The sequence below is a fragment of the Hipposideros armiger genome, unplaced genomic scaffold (genome assembly GCF_001890085.2).
Source record: "Hipposideros armiger isolate ML-2016 unplaced genomic scaffold, ASM189008v1 scaffold_40, whole genome shotgun sequence".
Taxonomy (NCBI): Eukaryota; Metazoa; Chordata; class Mammalia; order Chiroptera; family Hipposideridae; genus Hipposideros; species Hipposideros armiger.
Window position 1 is genome coordinate 3539154 of NW_017731390.1, and position 17083 is coordinate 3556236.

The window sequence follows — 17083 nt, forward strand, 5'->3', positions numbered from 1 at the left end:
CTAAGATGCTGAACAACAGCTCAACCTGGAGCTGGGCTGCCCTAGGCTGCAGCCCCTGCTGCAGTGGGTTGCCATGGGCTACCGTGTGTAGCCAGCAGCCGCAGTGAGCGGCCGTCCAGAAGCCGGCAACCTATCTGCCTTGCCAGGGAAGAGCGCTATGATAATACCAACATGGGCCAATGAAGCAACGTCCTCCACAATCAGACTGAAGAACAAAAGGACAGCAACTTGTCTGTTCCCCTTCCCCCAATTCCCCAGTGCTGTTCCCATCCCCCAATTCCCCAATAAAATTTAAAAAAAAACATGAGAAAAAGGGTAAATTCAAACAGGCGTTTGAACCCAAAATCATTTTAAAAATCATTTGTTTAAATGTATTCAAGAGAGAAATTCATGTGTGAATTCTATTTTCTTCATGGTGTGTGAGGAGAGGGCCAACTGCGTGGGTGGAGGGGGCTACAGTGCTTCAAAATATAAGCCTTAGGCTTGAAGGGGTAGAAGTGAGAAGGAGAGAACTAAGGGAGGCTCATCATGAACCAAGGTGCTGTGACTGTCCTGGACAGCCCCTCTGTCAGTCATAGGAACAGGTGCTCGCTCTGAGGGGACTCCCGGACAGCCCCCAAGAGGCTCCCTGGGCTAACCTCTTCCTCAGACAGCAGCTGTTCAGGGCAGGCCAGCTGTGTTGGTTCTGTGCTTTAACAAGTTCTCTGAGTCCAGTCGGCCTCAGTTTCTTCACATGTGAAATGGGGATAATAGTGCTATCTATCTCAAAAGTATAGATTTGAAGACTAAATGAGTTAAATGTTTTTAAGATAAGCTTATTTGTTGAGTAGCAGTATAATATGTATTTTAATTTTTTGTTTGTTTTAGAAAGTTGTCAACCATGAAAAGGCTTTGGGGAGGCAAGCTCTAATTTTTTCTTCTCATGCCTTGAAACAAAATTTAAAAACTGCTTGAAATTAAACTCCAAAAATAGCAGATATTTCATTTTCCAACAAATTGTATCTATAGAATTTCTTTTGATATGACAATGGCTGAGAAAATAGTTCTTTCGGAAGATTTTGTAGCTCAGTTTCTTTCTGAGAACAGTTGGCTTATTTACTTTCCATAGCTCCTTTGTGTATTAAAGCCAGGATATTCTTTGTTCCTTTGAACCTGTGTCAGTGTCCCTGCAATTCTGGGTGTCTCCGTTCTGTAGCATTGACCTTTGGGGGGTTGGGATTTCCCAACACAGAGCGCGCTGATAATTGATGAAACCTGAGTGTGGGGCTCCCATTGGGCCTGGCTGGCGTCAGTCATCAGGCTCTTTTGCACTGATAGTACTAATTCCAGCTTGCCTAAGCTACTGTAGTTACTTGTCTCTTAATAGCATCATCCTCTTTTTTTCTGTTCCTGTACCCCACCTAAAGTTTCAGAAGCAAAGAGGCTGGGTGGGGGATGGGGGGGTGGGGGTGGGAAATATGAGGTCATGAAATCTGATTGTCCTGTCTTGAAGTAAATGGCAGGAGTGATAGGCTTGTAAACATTGATCCCAGTCGTTGTCTTCTGCTTATGGACCTCTCAGTTGGAATTTGGTGGGGACCCTGCTGAGTGCCTTTTGAGTCCTCACCTTCAGGATACTGTTAGATGTGCTGAATAAGTATCTCCCGTTCCCAGCAGGGATGCTTTTAATTCTTGCCCTTCCCTGAGAGCCCCAGGCCTGGGATAGACCACTTGGCTCCCAGTAAAGTCTCTAGCTTGGCATTTTTCATTGGGTTGTTCTGAAGAGCAAGACTCTCAGCTGTTGAGAGTGATAGTAGGGAGGACCTCCACTGGGGAGAATAGATTCTCTTGAGTGTGAAATATAGTAAGTAGTGTTGCTTCTGCAAATGTGGAAGGGAGCTTTTGCACAGAACACATAGATGAACTATAAAGAAGCCCCCATTTCCTTTCCCTGGACTCTCTTCATATGGGAAATTGTAGTTAGCTGCATTGTTCCTTCTGAATGTTTCTCTTGGTTTTCATTCTTGAAGGACTGCCACCAACTCCAGTCCAGCTGCTCTATCCAGTGTCCCGATTCAGCAATGTCAAATCCCTCCAGCACCTTTGCAGATTCCGGATCCGACAGCTCGTCCGGATAGATCACATCCCGGATCTTCCACTGCCTAAGTACGATGGGGTCTTTAGGACTGGGGGCTGGAAGGAGGGTTCCTTACAAATGTTAGTGAGGCCTGCAAGCTGATTGCACAGGCAGAGCCTGGCCATGTTCACCGGCATCCTCCTTTCACTTCCCCTGGTCTTGGCACCTAACTCTAGAATTGTCACATTGTAGCCAGATGGGAGGAAGGTGTGTGTGTGTGTGTGTCAGCCTCCCTTCTGCAGTCTCTATGAAGAGTGGAGGGAAGGAGACAGAACTATAGTAAATGAGAAAGTGGGAATTTTGTTAGGGTAGCAGAGTCATTGGTGTAGTCTCAGCCACATAGGGATTGAAGAGAAGGAAGTGTTGAGCAAAGGCGGTCTTTCTTTTATAATCTATGTAAATGACATTTTGTGTGTACCCCTCTGTGCTTTTTACAGACCTCTGATCTCCTATATCCGAAAGTTCTACTACTACGATCCTCAGGAAGAGGTATACCTGTCTCTAAAGGAAGCGCAGCTCATTTCCAAACAGAAGCAAGCGGTTGAACCCTCCACGTAGCGAGGGGCCCCTGCTGGTCACCACCAACGGTATGAGCTCTCTGCCTCACTGTCCAGCCATGCTCCTCCTGGGCAATTGCCATCATGTATGGGCCTTGTCCCCGCCTCATCCCTGCTCCTGGCATCTGCCTACCATTACCACATCTGATAACAGAGTCCCCAAGGGGTGCATACCCCAGTTGGGAGAAGAGCAGATAGACAAGGGAGCCTGAAAGAATATTTGCCAAGTAATGTGCAGGCTAACCACTGAATGTAGAGGAGGACACACATGTATAGCTAAGTGTGCAGCTTTCTCTCATACTTCGGCTGATCTCCCTGATATTGTACAAATGACATATAAAGCAGGAAACCAAAGGGGAAGGAAACTGCATCAAAGGTAACACAAACATACCTTTAATGGCAGTAGGCATGCACTTCAGTGAGAGCTCCACTGTGTCCCACGGCTTGGCATAGGGGGCTGAGGAAAAACAGCTCACTCTTCTCTTTAGAGTTTGATTTGGGGCACTAAAAGTAAATTGTTCAGTAGAATAAGTGAATTAACTAAATTCATTTATCTAAGAGGCTGTTCTCCCATTGCTACACTAACTGAACTCAACTCATTTTCCCATAAAATATCTTGGCATACTGGTTCCTGCAGATGAATTCTGATGTCTTTTAAATTGCATTAATGTGAGCATTCAAAGGTAGTGGTGAATAGGGAACAAAATTGCCAGAAAGTGGTGATTTTGGTAGTGTGGGTTTACATGCAAGATCTCACATTCCAGTGATAAACCGCTGGGATGCAGTGGACCCCTCCATCCCCCACCCCGCCCCAGTCTTTCCTTAGTGTGGCATGTCCTTTTGAAGCATTGAATACTTCTGCTTCTCTCATAACCTCTCTGTTCCCCAGTCCCATCCCACACACAAAACAAAGGGGGGAAGTCCACAGGAGCAACAGCCTTAGAGTGAAAAGGGGGCTTTAATCTCTCCACCCACTCGCTCTCTCCATAACAGAAGGGTGACCATTGATGTTTATGTCCCATGGATTTTCTTGAGCCATGGCTAAGGTGAACCCAGCTGTGTGTCTCCTCTTGGTTCTGATCCTGTGTTATTGCACGGGGGCTGGGCTAATAAGGATTAACAAGGGGAGAAGGAATGAAGAGGAGAGACCAGCAAATGGTAACTCTGGGAGGCTGCAGAGTTTTAACTTAAAGGATCCTGGATCGGGTGTACAATCTCTTATCATCGCTTCAATTCTGTGCAAATTCTGTGCCCTCAGAAGTGTCTCCTAAGACATCAGAATGCCCTGATGTTGAGGGGCATTTCTCTGCTTGGTGGTTTTGCAGTTTAGCTTAGCGTGGGAAAGTAGAAGGGAACCTGGGAGTCTCACCTACCTGACTGCACCCTTGAAAATTAGGACCCTTCAGTTACAGCACCACTTCTGTGGGTGCTATGCCCTGGGAGGAACCCATGTGAACAGGAGCATATTCAGAGAAAGACTCAGGACGGTGGAGGGTTCCAAACTGTATCACATGGGAAATACATGACTAACATGAGACGTTTTAAGGTGAGAGGAACTTGGTAGCTGAAAGAAGTAGGGATTTCCCTAAGGAAGAGTATTAAACTTACTCTGTGTGGTTCCGGGGGCTGGACAAGGACTACAATGGTTGTAAGTTATAAGAAGTTTGATTTCAGTCCAACTTTAGAAGAATCATTTTAACAGAGAGGTCCAAAAATGGAATGATTTTTCCACAGGAATCAGTTCCCCATTTTTAAAATTCACTTAGCAGGTATCTGTGTATATACATACATACCCAGTGTGAATTGTGAATAGAGTGCTGAGCAAGATCATCAAAGGGCCTGTTCTCACTGAGCTGTGATTCTCATAGGGAGAGACAGACAGCAAACGTGTAAATAAATGAATAGGTTCATTTTAGTCGACTGTACATGTTATTAGAAAATAAAACTGGTGAAGTTTAGTGATTCGTGGTGGGATACTCAATTTGGATGATCAGGGAAGGCTCCTGTGAGGAGGTGACATTTTCCCTGAGATCCAAAGACTGAGGAATTCAGCCATGCGAGGATCTGGGAGGCAGAACATTCTGTGCAAAGGGTCTTGGAAGTATAAAGGCCCCAAGGTGAGAAGGGACTTGATAAGATCAGGTATAGGCCAGGGGTAGCCATTTGTCACCAGTGTGGGGGGCAGTCATGTGTTGGTAAAGGGTTGAACTGAACTCCCAGGGTCTCTTTCCTGTGACACTGGGATTGTTGTCTGTGGCAAAGAATAAGCATCATGTCATACTTGTTCTTGATTTACACCCTAGGACCCTGTGAAAAAAGGGAAGTAACACTTCTCAAGGGAGAGGTCTTTAAAGTGTAAAATTTTGGTCTCTATGACTTCTTGTTGGTGAGGTTGATTTTAATTTGGGAGTTCTGAATGGACCACTTGGTCTGTTACCTGGGGAATTTCATGCCAGGGTGCTTGGAGTGTAACAGCTTGAACAGTACCCTTCTTAAATTAGAAAGTAGAAGCTGCACTGGCCTTTGTGATAATATGTCAACCCTCTTCAATGGCCAGAAGCTGCAGAGACCTACAGCTATTTCCAGCCAGGCTCTCAAGGGGCTATTTTAGGGGCTCGGCTCCTTTTTTAATCCCTAGAGCAGGTGCCTCGGGAGAAGTGGGGAGGAAAGTAGGTAAAAAGATTAAGGAGTAAGGGAAATGGAAAGAGGGGAGTTAGGCAGTGTGATAGGACATATTATTAGTTCTTTTAGAACCTTCCTTTTAGCATCCAGGTCGTAGGCTGCTCAGGCCCCTCCGACAAAGGCCGTTGCTACGTCCCAGCTAGCTGCAATGTTTGTAGAAGTGTTTGGCTAGCCAGACTCCATTCTCCTTTTGAGCTGTACTTCTCTATCTCCAAAGGCTAGGCTCTTCTTTCACTCCACTTTGGTTTCACTCGGTTTAACCACTAATCTTTTCCCCTTTTTTTGCCTAGGCATTTGGTTGCCAAGCTCCAGTTTTGAAGAACCAAATGAAGCTACCATGAACGAGGAGTAAGAAAAAAACAAGAGGGAATAGGAAGGGCTGGGATCCTCTGCGCAAAGACTTTGGTTCCCCCCACCACTCTGGGGCTTGGAAGAAGCACACAACCATACTCTCTGATTGGGGGCTCCGCCATGCGCATCTAGCCCCTGTGATATCTTGGAACTGGATGAGCTCCTTGGAAAACTGGAAGAAGTCTCAACACTGTTCCTTTTTCACAAGTTTTGTTTTGGACATTTACATTTCTCAGTATGAAAAACTCACCTTAAAGACAGCTGGGTTTGTGCCCATTGGATTGGAAGTGGTGTGAAGGGTGAGCAGGTCCAAAGGGGGTGGGTGGACCACCAGTGTGGGTCAGGCAGCTGGTGCCAAAGGCAGAATGCGAGTTTTCACCATTGACCTTGAAGAAGGGAAGAGAAGGAGTCAGAAGTGCAAATCAGGTTGGGAGTTTCTGAAGGATGAGAGTCTGCTTCTCTTTAAGCATGAGTAGCTTCAGTGGGAGCAGGAAAGAAAGGAGGTGGGTGGTCTCGGACAGAAGATTGCTGGACAGAAACTGGCAGATGGCCTCTGCTGGGGGAAGTAGTGACTCCTTGCATCCGTTCTTTTTAAGGTTCAGGAACCTGATTTCAGAATCACCTCTCATAGAAGCTGGATTCGTTTTATTTTACTTGATTCCTAAGTTCTGTGACCTCAAGTTAGCCCCATTCTTCCTCCACCCTCAACCTGTTCCCCAAGTTAACTGTACATTTCACCCTGGTCATGGTAATTCATTCCTTTTGCTTCTGCCAGCTGTCCTGGCACTAGTTTTTCTCATCACCTGAGCAGTTCAGAGCTCCAGTCATGGGCTGCTGAAGGGAATGGAGTGTGCCTCCAGGTTTTGAATGGCCATCTGTACCACGACTTAGGAGCCAGTGTTACTTACCTCCATATGTCTGCCGGCTAGTGAGAGGGAATGTGCAGGCAGGTGGGAAACAAAGCTATCATAGTTGTACTCGTCCTAGAGAAAGCTCTCCAGTGTCTCAGCCTTAATGGGATGTCCTTAGATTAGGAGGAGGAGAGCATTACATCTCATGTTTTTGGGTTTATCACTGTCGTCCCACTTCTGGGACAGGAGGTAGCAAGGGCTTCTATATTTTCCTGTGTTCTTTCTGGCAATGCAAACATTTTCCTGAGTCAGATCCTGCTTGCCCTCTTTTCACTGGGATTCTGTCAGATGCTGATTTCAGAGTTGCCTCTCATCCAGGTGGAAGTGAGGAGGAGGGAGAAGAACTCCAGTGCTTTTCAATGGTCTTCAATTTTTTCTGAAGCAGGCCATGGTGAAATCATACAACATTATAAATTTGCTTTTCTGTAGAGTTACTCTGGGGAAAGTTTTGCTATTAAGACGTGAAAATTGAGCTGTTTAGTCTTTATTACCCTTTTCCAGTAAGTGTTCCATTAGACTGCCTCTTTTGGTACCCTAGGCTTTGTATCTGCCTCATCTCATGAGATAAATAGTACTGTCAGGTTTGTGGTTTCCTGATGGTTTGGGGTGAGGCCTCCGTGACTTGTTAATTTATAGGACTGCCTCATCTGGAAGCATTGGCCTTCTGCCTTACGACCTGTGTAGAATGACCAGTCTTCCTCCTTGCAGCATTCTGAAGAGGGAGGAAACTTGCATTGTTACTTGGCCCTAAAGAGGCTGTCCTCTGATTTGTCAGGAGGCGCTTCTCCTCTCCTTGGCTTCCATGGTAGTATTACCAACAGTTAAGATTGTGATCCCAGAAATTGGCTTAACCTGTGAGCCTTGCCTCTTAAGGGTGCAGATTAACTTGCCATCTTGCAGAAAGTGCCACCCACCCCTCCCCCACCCCTCATTGTAGAGTCTGAAGTCTGGAATCCATTGGGATCCTTGAGTGGCTGATGTGCAGCTCTCTTGAGATTTTTTTTTTTTAACCACTTTCATTACCCACAATTTTTAGGTTATTCCTTAGTATGTGTTTGCCTGGCTCTTGGGCCACGTACTGTGGAAAACACAGGAGTCAGAAGACGTGGTATCTGGCTTTAGGGAATTTTTAGAATACTGCCACACATGAAGCAATTGGAGAGTGACTCAGTGTGGCAGGGATTCAGGGCTGTCTTTAAAGACATTGAGAGCGGGTAACATCAGGGTAGACCAGATGGCGTAGGAAAGCTCTGAGGCAGTGAGGCTTTGGGTTGTAGGCGAGGGCAGGACAGTGAGATGAGAAACACATGAACCAAAAGCATGGAAGCAGAAGTGTGCATGGCGTGTACTGAGCAGTGCACAGCCCCAAGTTAGAGCAGAAGCACCGAAGAATCCATTTTCAGTGCGAAACCTCCCAGTCATCAGGCAGATCTGAGTGCTGAGGGCTTATGATGGTGAAGTGGAGTCCAAAGCCAGAAGTCCAGTTGGCTTCCTGCTGGTGGCCAAGGACCTCACTGCTCTCGGTGCAGCCTGTGAGAGGCAGGGCTCCTGGACTCACTGTGGTACCGGGGGTTTCCACTGGAGAATTCCTACACTCAGGTACAAAACCAAACCAGCCGAGGAGGGCCAGCCTCATCCCTGTCCTCTTTCTGCTCCTGGGAAGGGTGGTGGTTACCTGTCTGTGATCTGTCTGCTTTCGTCACAGCCCAGGCTGCAGCCTATTCCTTTCTCAGTAGAGTGGGTACAAGACAGTGCAAGAGGGGACTGGCTCCATTAGGAGACGTGGTGGACGAGGCAGGACGGGGGCAGTTGGCTGAGATGCCAGCCTGGTCAGAGTAAACGGAGCAGGAACAGCTGGCCTGTCGTTAGCATTTCCCCTTCTTCTCTCCTGGCTGGGCCCACCCCCTCCTTTGCCAATTCTGTGCAGTGCTAATTGAAATGCAGTCTACAGAGGGTACTTGTTCCTTTTGGGTCGTTTTCTAAAGTCACAAACTGGAAAAGGTTCTCAGTTCTAGAGACCCCTTATTGATTTCTAAGTTGTGAGTGGCTGATGTCAGCACCCTCAGGCCCTGCCTGTGTAACCCTCGCTTGTTTATGATTGATCTGCTGTAATCATCCTCAGGATGGCGTGAACCACTGTGAGCTAGTGACAACTACTGCTACGACTGCTATTACTTGAAACTTGTGTGCTGTGGTAGGAGCGCAGGAGTGAGGAGGTGTAGGGACTAGATAAGTGGGTGAAAGCTGGAGTTTGGGCCCATCGGTGATGACCTTGGCCTAGTTGTCTGCCTATGCCTAGATATAGTGAATGTGTGTATATTCACTGGAATATGAGCTGAGGACTGCAGCCACCGGCCTCCCAGGAGGAAAGGCACGATGGGGAGCTTGCCGCCTGGCCGGTTTCTACTCCTCCACCTCCTCTCCTCCTTTTTACTTGACTGATTATATAGGCCCCTTATTAAGGTTGGGGATGATGTGGAGACAGCTGCAGACACCCATAGTGCACATCCAGGAAGAACTGGGGAGCAGAGAGGGTTGTTAATGGTCCCACATCCAGGTGTGACAGAAGAGTGGGGAGCTGGATGCCCCGAGGTGCCAGCCCATTCAGGCCTCACCCCCAGGTCCCCAGAAGATCATGGCCTGCTCAAAGCCCTCAGGGCCCAGCAGGGTGTGGGGATGGGAAGAACTTTTCCCTTCAGTACCATCCGTCCCCGCCCTGCCACCTCTCCCTTGGCTTTGAACCCTGAAGTTGGAGGGCTGGGCGCTAGGATAGAGTGCTGTGGCTGCTGGAGGGCCATCTGAAAGTTTGTGCGTGTGTGCATGTGTGTCTTCATTTGCGGAAGTCTTGCCACCAGTTGGGGTGTTGAGAGCATCTCTATTGGGGGGAGACCAGCCATTTGTTTTCCACTTTTAAGAGAATGACATAACCCCTGTCCCTAAGGGAGGAGCTTTTGAGTTAGACATTTTCCCTATGGGAATCCTCTTGGTTTGGTCTGTGGGAAAGGGGGGTAACGAATAAATGATTTTTATCTCTAATCGTCAACACAGCTGTTCTTACACTGAATTTGTGCTATTGCATACATGTAGCCATCTTTCTTTTCACTGCAGCAGTGTTTATCAGTAGTTCAAAATGATTTATTTGCTCCTGGGGAGTAAAACCTTTTTTATTAAAAAAGAAAAAGAAAAAAAATAATAAGAAAAGTGTGATCCCCTCCCTCCCATGATAGTGAAAGGATTATTGGGCCACAACACTCAAGAAAGCGAAGTCAAGTGAACCAGTCCCCATGATCTCTCCTGTTTTGACATTGGAGCTTCTTGCTCAGCACAAAACAACAGGAGGCCTTGAGAAGATGGAGGGCAAAGCATTGGGAGGAGTGAGAGGGGCTGTACCAGAGAGAGAGGCACTGGGGACACAGGTGCTGCAGTAAGAAAAATAGTGAAGAAGTGTATTTAAAATATTGACTCTAATCTGCCAGGGAAAGACCTTTCTTTACATGCAAATTCCATGTTGTCTTTGTCCTTTTCATCCCTCTTTGACCTTCCTGGTAGGTGCTGTCCAGTTTCTTCCTGTTTCCCTTTCTGTCCTCTCTGCCCCTTCTCGGATCCTTTCCTCGTCCCATTTACCTCCCAGGAAACCAGTCCTGCGTGCTGAGTCTGTGACATGCCTTCACACCCATTTCATCTCATTTAGAGGGTACCTGGAGTTGCTCCATCCCCTTCTCCCGCTCCCTCCTCCGCCATGCCAAGAGGCAAGGGGCAGGCAGAAAGCAGCCAGCCATGGCCGGAAGACAGGACTGTCTGGTTGCAGCTGGACTGCGATCATAGTTGCTCTTGGAGATAAGAGTACAAGGAAAGCTTAGGACGCTCTTGATCAGAACCCAGGATAATCCCAAACCGCACAGCCCTGCTCAGAGCTGTGTCCTAAGCCCCCTACCCAGCTCGGGGGGGAGCGGGAAGGCTGGTCTGACTGCATCCCTGGTGCTCCCTTGAACGGGGACCTGCCCCTCATGTTAGGCCCAGAACCCTTTCCAAGGGACAAGCATAATCCAGGCACCGCTCTGTGGGCAGCCCAGGTGCTGGAATGCCCCAACTGGTGCTGCCTGTGGCACAGCCACTGCTGTACATTTTTTGGTTGTTTTAAGAAGCTCCAGAGGGGTGTCATTCTAGGCTCCTCGGGTGGTTGTCTATTCTTCACTGGAGGGGAGCCTCACCCCCTGCAACCACTTCTGTCCTCTTCAGCCACCCCACCCTCCAAGCCAAAGCGTGGCCTGGCTTTTCTCTTCCCATTTAGTTTTCCTCCTTTCCTCTCCCTTTTTGTGCTTAATTTATTAAAATAGTTGCTGTATAATTTATTTTCATAAACTATAAAAATGACTAAATGGTTAAAATAGACTTGCAGGCCAATCTTAAATGGGGTGGGAGGGTCTGAGGGTGGGTGGGGAAAGATGTTTTGATATAAACAAAACAAATGCACTTTGGGTGTGTTTTGGTATTTTTCTGGGGCTAGAAGGGTGGGTGTTGGGCTGTCCCTGTAGATTAGTTCCAGAATGGGGTGTCTGTATATATTGTATTAATAGGCATGTTTGACTCTTGTAAAGGGACATTAGTAGCTGCTGCAGGTCCTGTTTGGAATCCCATGTACAATTTCCGGTTTTTTGTAAGTGTCAGTGCGGGAGACATTTGACTCTTGTGTTTGTATCTCCTTTTTATGATTGCTGTACTGACCATGTCTTTTTGGCGAGGGGTGAAAAGAGATTTGAAATAAAAATGTTTAGAAATTATTTCATGTTATTCGGGTGTGTGTTTCTCAGTCCCTCTCCCTGCTCATACGACTCCTCACACCACACCCCCTGGGGTCAGATGACCCACTCCTGGGGATTGGGGAGCCCCTGTGACCTCAGCCAAGCACAGCACATCCAGAACTGGTCTTGTCAGAATTAGAGATGTGGAAAAATTCCTGAGTCTGATGGCCATTGCTCAAAGCTGCCTTCTCCTTCCTTAGGAAGTGCAGGAAAATTCCAGAAAGCTTTCTGGGGCCAAGCGCCTGTGGCCTTTTTGCCTTGGTGAGCAGTGGTGTGGGGCTGCACTTAGGGAGAGCTCATATGTTATCTTTGTACATAGCCATCCCTAGCATTTACCTAGGCTGGCAGTCAAGGTTTTTTCCTAAATTTAACCTGCATACCTCTGCCTTTCTAGCCTATTCTCTCTTGAGCTGTGCTTTCTTTGGACAGAAAAAGACCAGGTCAAGGCTACCTCTTCACCTTCCCACCCAATCCCTTACCGAGGACCCCACTGGGAGGACCAGTGTACCACCTTGGCATATTTGGGGGAGTTTTCTGCAATTTCTCTGCATTCTTAGTGTGGGGAATACGCTGAGAGAGAGAGGAAATCGAGTTCCCAGGAGTTGCATTTTCTGAGGACTGACTAGAAGAGCTTCAAGGAGAGAGTCTGGGAATCCCTGCTCGCCAGCCAACTCATTGACAAGTCCAGTGTCTCATTAGGATGAAACAGTATCGTATCAATGTGACAGCATTAACTCCTGATTGAGTTTTCTTCCCCTTTGGAAGAAAAGGTGCTCCAAGCTGTGCATTGTGAACAACATTACAAGGGAAAATGCTTAACTCAGAATCAGCAATTCAAATACTTTAATGGCCGCCATTTGGACAGTTTGTCAATCATCAGGAATCTTTGACTGACACCATTAGTCAAGAGTGTTAGCGTGCATCTCTTGAAAGTAGAGAAACAGGTTTTCATGACTTCAAATCAGCATCTTTCATAGTAGTGAGGATTGGTTAGGTTTGTTAGGAAAGATAGGTACGAGTCCCCTCTGACTTTGGTGATAAAGCCACAGAAGGAAAGGCATTCTTTTGGAAACAGTGAGCCCAAAATAAACTACCCCCTCCCACCCTCTTCACCCTAAAAACCTGATACCACCTACTTCATCTTCTGTGTTCCCTGGCTACCCCCTGTGTGAGGGATTGATCGAGTTAAAGAAGATTTCAGGGACTTTCACTGCACATTGGATGTCATGTCCTGGCGCTCCTTTCCTGTAGCTGCCACCCTCCCCCATGCCCTGGTGTTGAAGAAAACCGCAACATAGACATCCTTTTCTTCCAGATATGGGCCTATTTCTTTGAAAGGAACACCATATGTAGAAATGACTTCAGGCCAAGCTTTAGACATGTTAAACGCTTATCTCACCTGGAGAGTGGGCTCTGTCTGGGTCTTGTTCATTTTCTGCTCTGTCCCCCACCCCACAGCCCAGTGCTGGGCCAGCACACCAAGAGATGTCCCCCATGTTTGCTGAAAATGGTGGAGTAAGTCAAAGACAGGCCAGGAGGGAACATGGCAGTAGAGGAGGGTCCTCTGGGTGGAGTCACCTTTGGGCCTGAAAAGGGGGTGGGGGGGAAGCAATCATATGGAATGAGAACTCTCTCAGGAGGCAATGCTGGTAAGGGGAGAACCCAGAATGCCACGTGGAGTCTGGAGGAGAGGCAGCAGGACGGGTTTTGTGGGTCTGGATCTCTTGGACAACCTTTTCAAACCTCACTGTCACCCTGAGACTAAGACACCCTCCTAGAATCTCAAGGGGGAGGCGGGAGGGGTGGTAAGGATGGTGGGCCAAACTCAGATGCATCTGATGGGTCATTTATTTGCCTCCTCTCCATCATACACCCACTGTTTATACTGCTAGGGAGGACCCGCCCAGCATTTGCAGACTGGATTTGAGTGCTGGCTCCACCACTTGCTAGTCATGCAATCTTGGGCAATCCACTTACGTTTTCTCAGTCTGTGTCCTCTTGAAATGAGAGAGAGCATTTTTACTTACTTTATGTGTGAGTAAATGAGATAATGCACGTACAACGCCTGGTACCTCTTCAGCACTCACTAAATAGCCACAGGCACTAATTATTACCATCATTATTAGCAACATTTTGAGAAAAGGACTGAGAGCTTTTTGCCTTCCCAAAGGCAGAAGGACTTCAAGCCCCTGCCACCAAAGACTGCAAACGGATGGGATGGAGAGGAGAGAGGAGAAAGGAGAGGTTACTGAGGGGAGGGCTCAGGGGCTGGTGGTGGGAGCCTGTGGGGCCAGCGAATCATTGGGCTTTTCCTGCCACCTAGTGGCCTCCTCAGGGTTAGGCCACCCAGCTGTCCCCTCGGGTCTGGTGGTGGTGGGGGGAGGCTGAGCTTAAATATTCCTGAACACGGTATCTCCACTGCACTTCTGTGGCCCCCATTTAATGCCCTGTCCCTTTGGGGACCCTGGCCTATGACCCATCCCCCACATGGCCCTTGGGTGGGGGACAAGAGTCCTTTCTCCGGTGGAGGGAGAAGGGGAAACCTTTGTTCTCTTGGCTCCCAGGCAGCGTGGGGATCTGAGGCAGACACCCCAGGGGCTAGTGGAGGCCACCCTTAGGCCCACCCCACCTCCACCGGCTTGATGATTGCTAACGGTATTCTTGCCCCAGGGGGATGCCAGGGCCTCCTGGCCCTGGGGGCCCAGGCCCATCTCAGTGTCTGCCTTCTATAAATACGTACTACTTTGTGCAGGCCCTGGGTTAGGGTTCTCCTGAGCCTCCCCCTCCCACCTTCCCCAGAGGACTTTGCCTATCATCTCCAGGATGAGAGGAAGGGGAGACAGAGACCTGCATCCAAAGACTTGCTGCTGAAGGGCCCAGCTGGGGCCCCCGAGTCAACTTGGTGTCTGGGTCTCTCATCATCTCCTCTCCCTGTGGGGAGGTGCCCTCCCCTCTGAGGAGGCCGCCTGGAATGATGTCCTAGTTGCATCATATCTGACTCCAGCTGTGACTATTTGAGGGGAGGTTTGACCCTGGGGGAGGGGCTTTAGGGGGCGGCCACGAGCTACAGGAAGGAGCCACATATTGAGCTGGGAATTCAGAGTCAGGCATCCCCAGGCCCCAAGTGTCTGCCTTGCCACCCACTGCCCTCCCCACCCGGGACGCCCACTTTTCCTCTCCGCCTTGCAGCCTCAGCTGCACCAGGCCAGGATTGCATCATTCTTAGCTTTGTTTGCAAAGCAGCAGGTGGAGGAGGGGGGCCTGCTGCCCACCAGCCCCCTCCCCTCACAGCGCCTTCCACTCCCTCCTGGGTAATCCTCCTCCTGCCTCCCTTCTCAGGCCATGGCACCCCAGGAAATGTCTGCCTTACCCCGGGCTCTCAGCTCCCTTTCCACCTTCTCCCACTCCCCAGGGAGCCCCGGAGGCTCCAGAGGCAAAGGGAAGGACGCTGAGGGGTGGGGATCAGCACCAGGCTGGAAACTGCCCTTCATCACTTCTGTTTCCCGGACCCGGTTGAAGACAGGAGCCACCGCCAAAAGGAACACCTGGTTGTAGCCAGGATATGGCCTCCTGGAATTTGGGGATAAGGTCAGAAATTGTCACCCGCTAAACTAAAGCTAATAATAATCAACGTAAGATACACGAATTCAGCTCTTTGTGGAAAGTGTTTGTCTTGAGTGTTTATGTACTTGGTCAGAGGATGAGGCATGTTGTACTTACATCTCATTTGATCTTTCATCAACCCTGTGAGGCGGTGCTGTTACCATTCCTGGTTTATGGATGAGGAGGCTGGAGCTCAGAGAGCGGAGTATACCACACAGCCACTAAATGGCAGACCTTGGATTTGAATCTTGGTCTGTCTTCCTCCAGTGAGACTCAAGGCCTCTCAGAGAGAGTATTGGAAAATATGATGCTAACCAGACTTAGACATTTTTTTATTCCCAAAAGGAGGTTTTTGCCCAAAGATACCCATCAAGAGATAAGACTGTCCTCTTTCAAATCTAATGAAGAAGATAAAATAAGATACATATCAAATGACCTGGGCTGAGCCTTGCCTCCATCCTCCACTTCTGCCTCTCAGAGGTAATGCTGTTGCTGAAGGTTCTGGCCCACATGGGGTGTAGATACAGGAAACAAAGAGCAGGAGCTTGTGTGTATGGGGGGTCCAACCTGCCAGGGAAAATTGGGGGGTTGCGCATGTGGACCCCCCAGGCTGGGGTAGAGACACCACCCCTTCCTTTCACAGGGACTCTGCTTGTGAGCTTCCTGTGGTGCTCAGGGTGTGTGGATAAAATAGCTTTGGGGTTTAGTAATCTAGCCACCATGACTTTGGCTGGTAGGAGCCTAGTCCTCAGGACCCGCTGAGCGTCTTTGGGGGTAGACAATTCTCAACCTCGCAAAGCCGAACCCCAGACCTGAGGGCTGGCCAAGCAGCAGCTGTTTCAGAAGCCCAGCATGGGCAGCTGCTGGCACCTCGGCCCCCTCCTTATTTTCACTTCTCAGTGGCTGCTTCAGCCCTGAAGGAGACCCAGAGGGAAACCAGCTGGGGAGAATGGAGCCTGCCTTCCACAACCCAGGGCCCAGCTCTACCACGGTCTGGAAAAGGCCGGGTCAGGGTCTGAGGGACGTGCTTGCTGGCTGGCACTCTTCTTTGTCTCCTGTCTCTTTAGCCCAGGACAGACTCCGTCTGAAGGGACAAAGGGCCCCATTGACCCCATAGCCTTGTGACCCCACCCAAGTCTGTTCCTCCCCTTCCCAGGCAGCCAGCAGGACACTCGCTTGGGCAGCAGACAGGGGCCACGAGGCCGCTGAGAGGACATGGCAGGGAAGCCAAAGAGGCTGCAGTCAGCTGGGTGGGGAAGACGGGCAGTGTCTGGGCAGTACCCACCAGATCCCTGAGAGGAGGGGCCGCCAGGGGGGCAGGGCTGCCAGTTCCCTTGGCTGCAGTCCCAGGGGCAAAGCAGCAAATACCCTGCAGGGCCAAAGCATGGGAGGGCTGGGAGAGTCCTCCCTCAGCCCCAAACTGGGCTGCCCTGGAGCTCAGGGCCTCCCCAGCCTGCATTCCTGCCTCCCTGCCCCCAGCATGCCCCCCACACCCAGCCTATAAAGCCCCCTTTGTCTGGGCCCACTGAGAAGCTTAACTCTCCTATCTCAGCTTCCCACCCCCTGCCCCCTCACCCTCTGGTGCCTAATGAAGAGACCAGGGCACAGTGAGAAGTGGTAAAACTCCCTTCATATTGGCCTGGGCACTGGCCCAGGGGTTTGGGGGCAACCAGCCTCTGCACAGTGATGCCCCCACCTCAGTGCTTGCCTCAGGGCAGGTTAATTCCCACCCCTGTCCACCCTCCTTGCCCTGGGCAGCCTGCCTGCCTCTCACATGCCTGCTCATGTGATGCCCCCTTCAGTTTGGCCCTGCCCTGTGAGAGGCAGGACAGAGGTGCAGTGGGCAGTCGGGAGCCAGCCCTGATGGGGGTGGGTGAGAGGAGGAAGCAGTCTTTTTGCCACCTCCTTGGTTTTCACCAGAGTGGGTGGCCCCATGACCCACAAGTCAGGTTCCCGGCTGGTATCCAGGGCTTCAGATGACCCTTTTCTGGCGGCATACAAACAGTTCAGCCATCCTCCTGCTTGGCACATGCCTAGGGCATGCACGGGGTGGGCGGCAGG

The 17083-nt window shown here is 49.5% G+C and overlaps 1 protein-coding gene across 3 annotated transcripts in view; it reads left to right on the plus strand.

Annotated features, from left to right (window-relative positions):
• SOCS7 (suppressor of cytokine signaling 7) overlaps window positions 1-11398 on the plus strand; it is a 31231-nt gene extending 19833 nt beyond the window's left edge. For all 3 annotated transcript variants that reach the window (XM_019638827.1, XM_019638828.1, XM_019638829.1), the window contains 3 exons: window positions 2010-2145; window positions 2554-2703; window positions 5646-11398. In XM_019638827.1, the coding sequence (XP_019494372.1) occupies window positions 2010-2145; window positions 2554-2674 (257 nt within the window). In that variant the 3' untranslated portion in view covers window positions 2675-2703; window positions 5646-11398. The remainder of the gene's footprint in view (window positions 1-2009; window positions 2146-2553; window positions 2704-5645) is intronic.
• Window positions 11399-17083: the final 5685 nt, after the last annotated feature.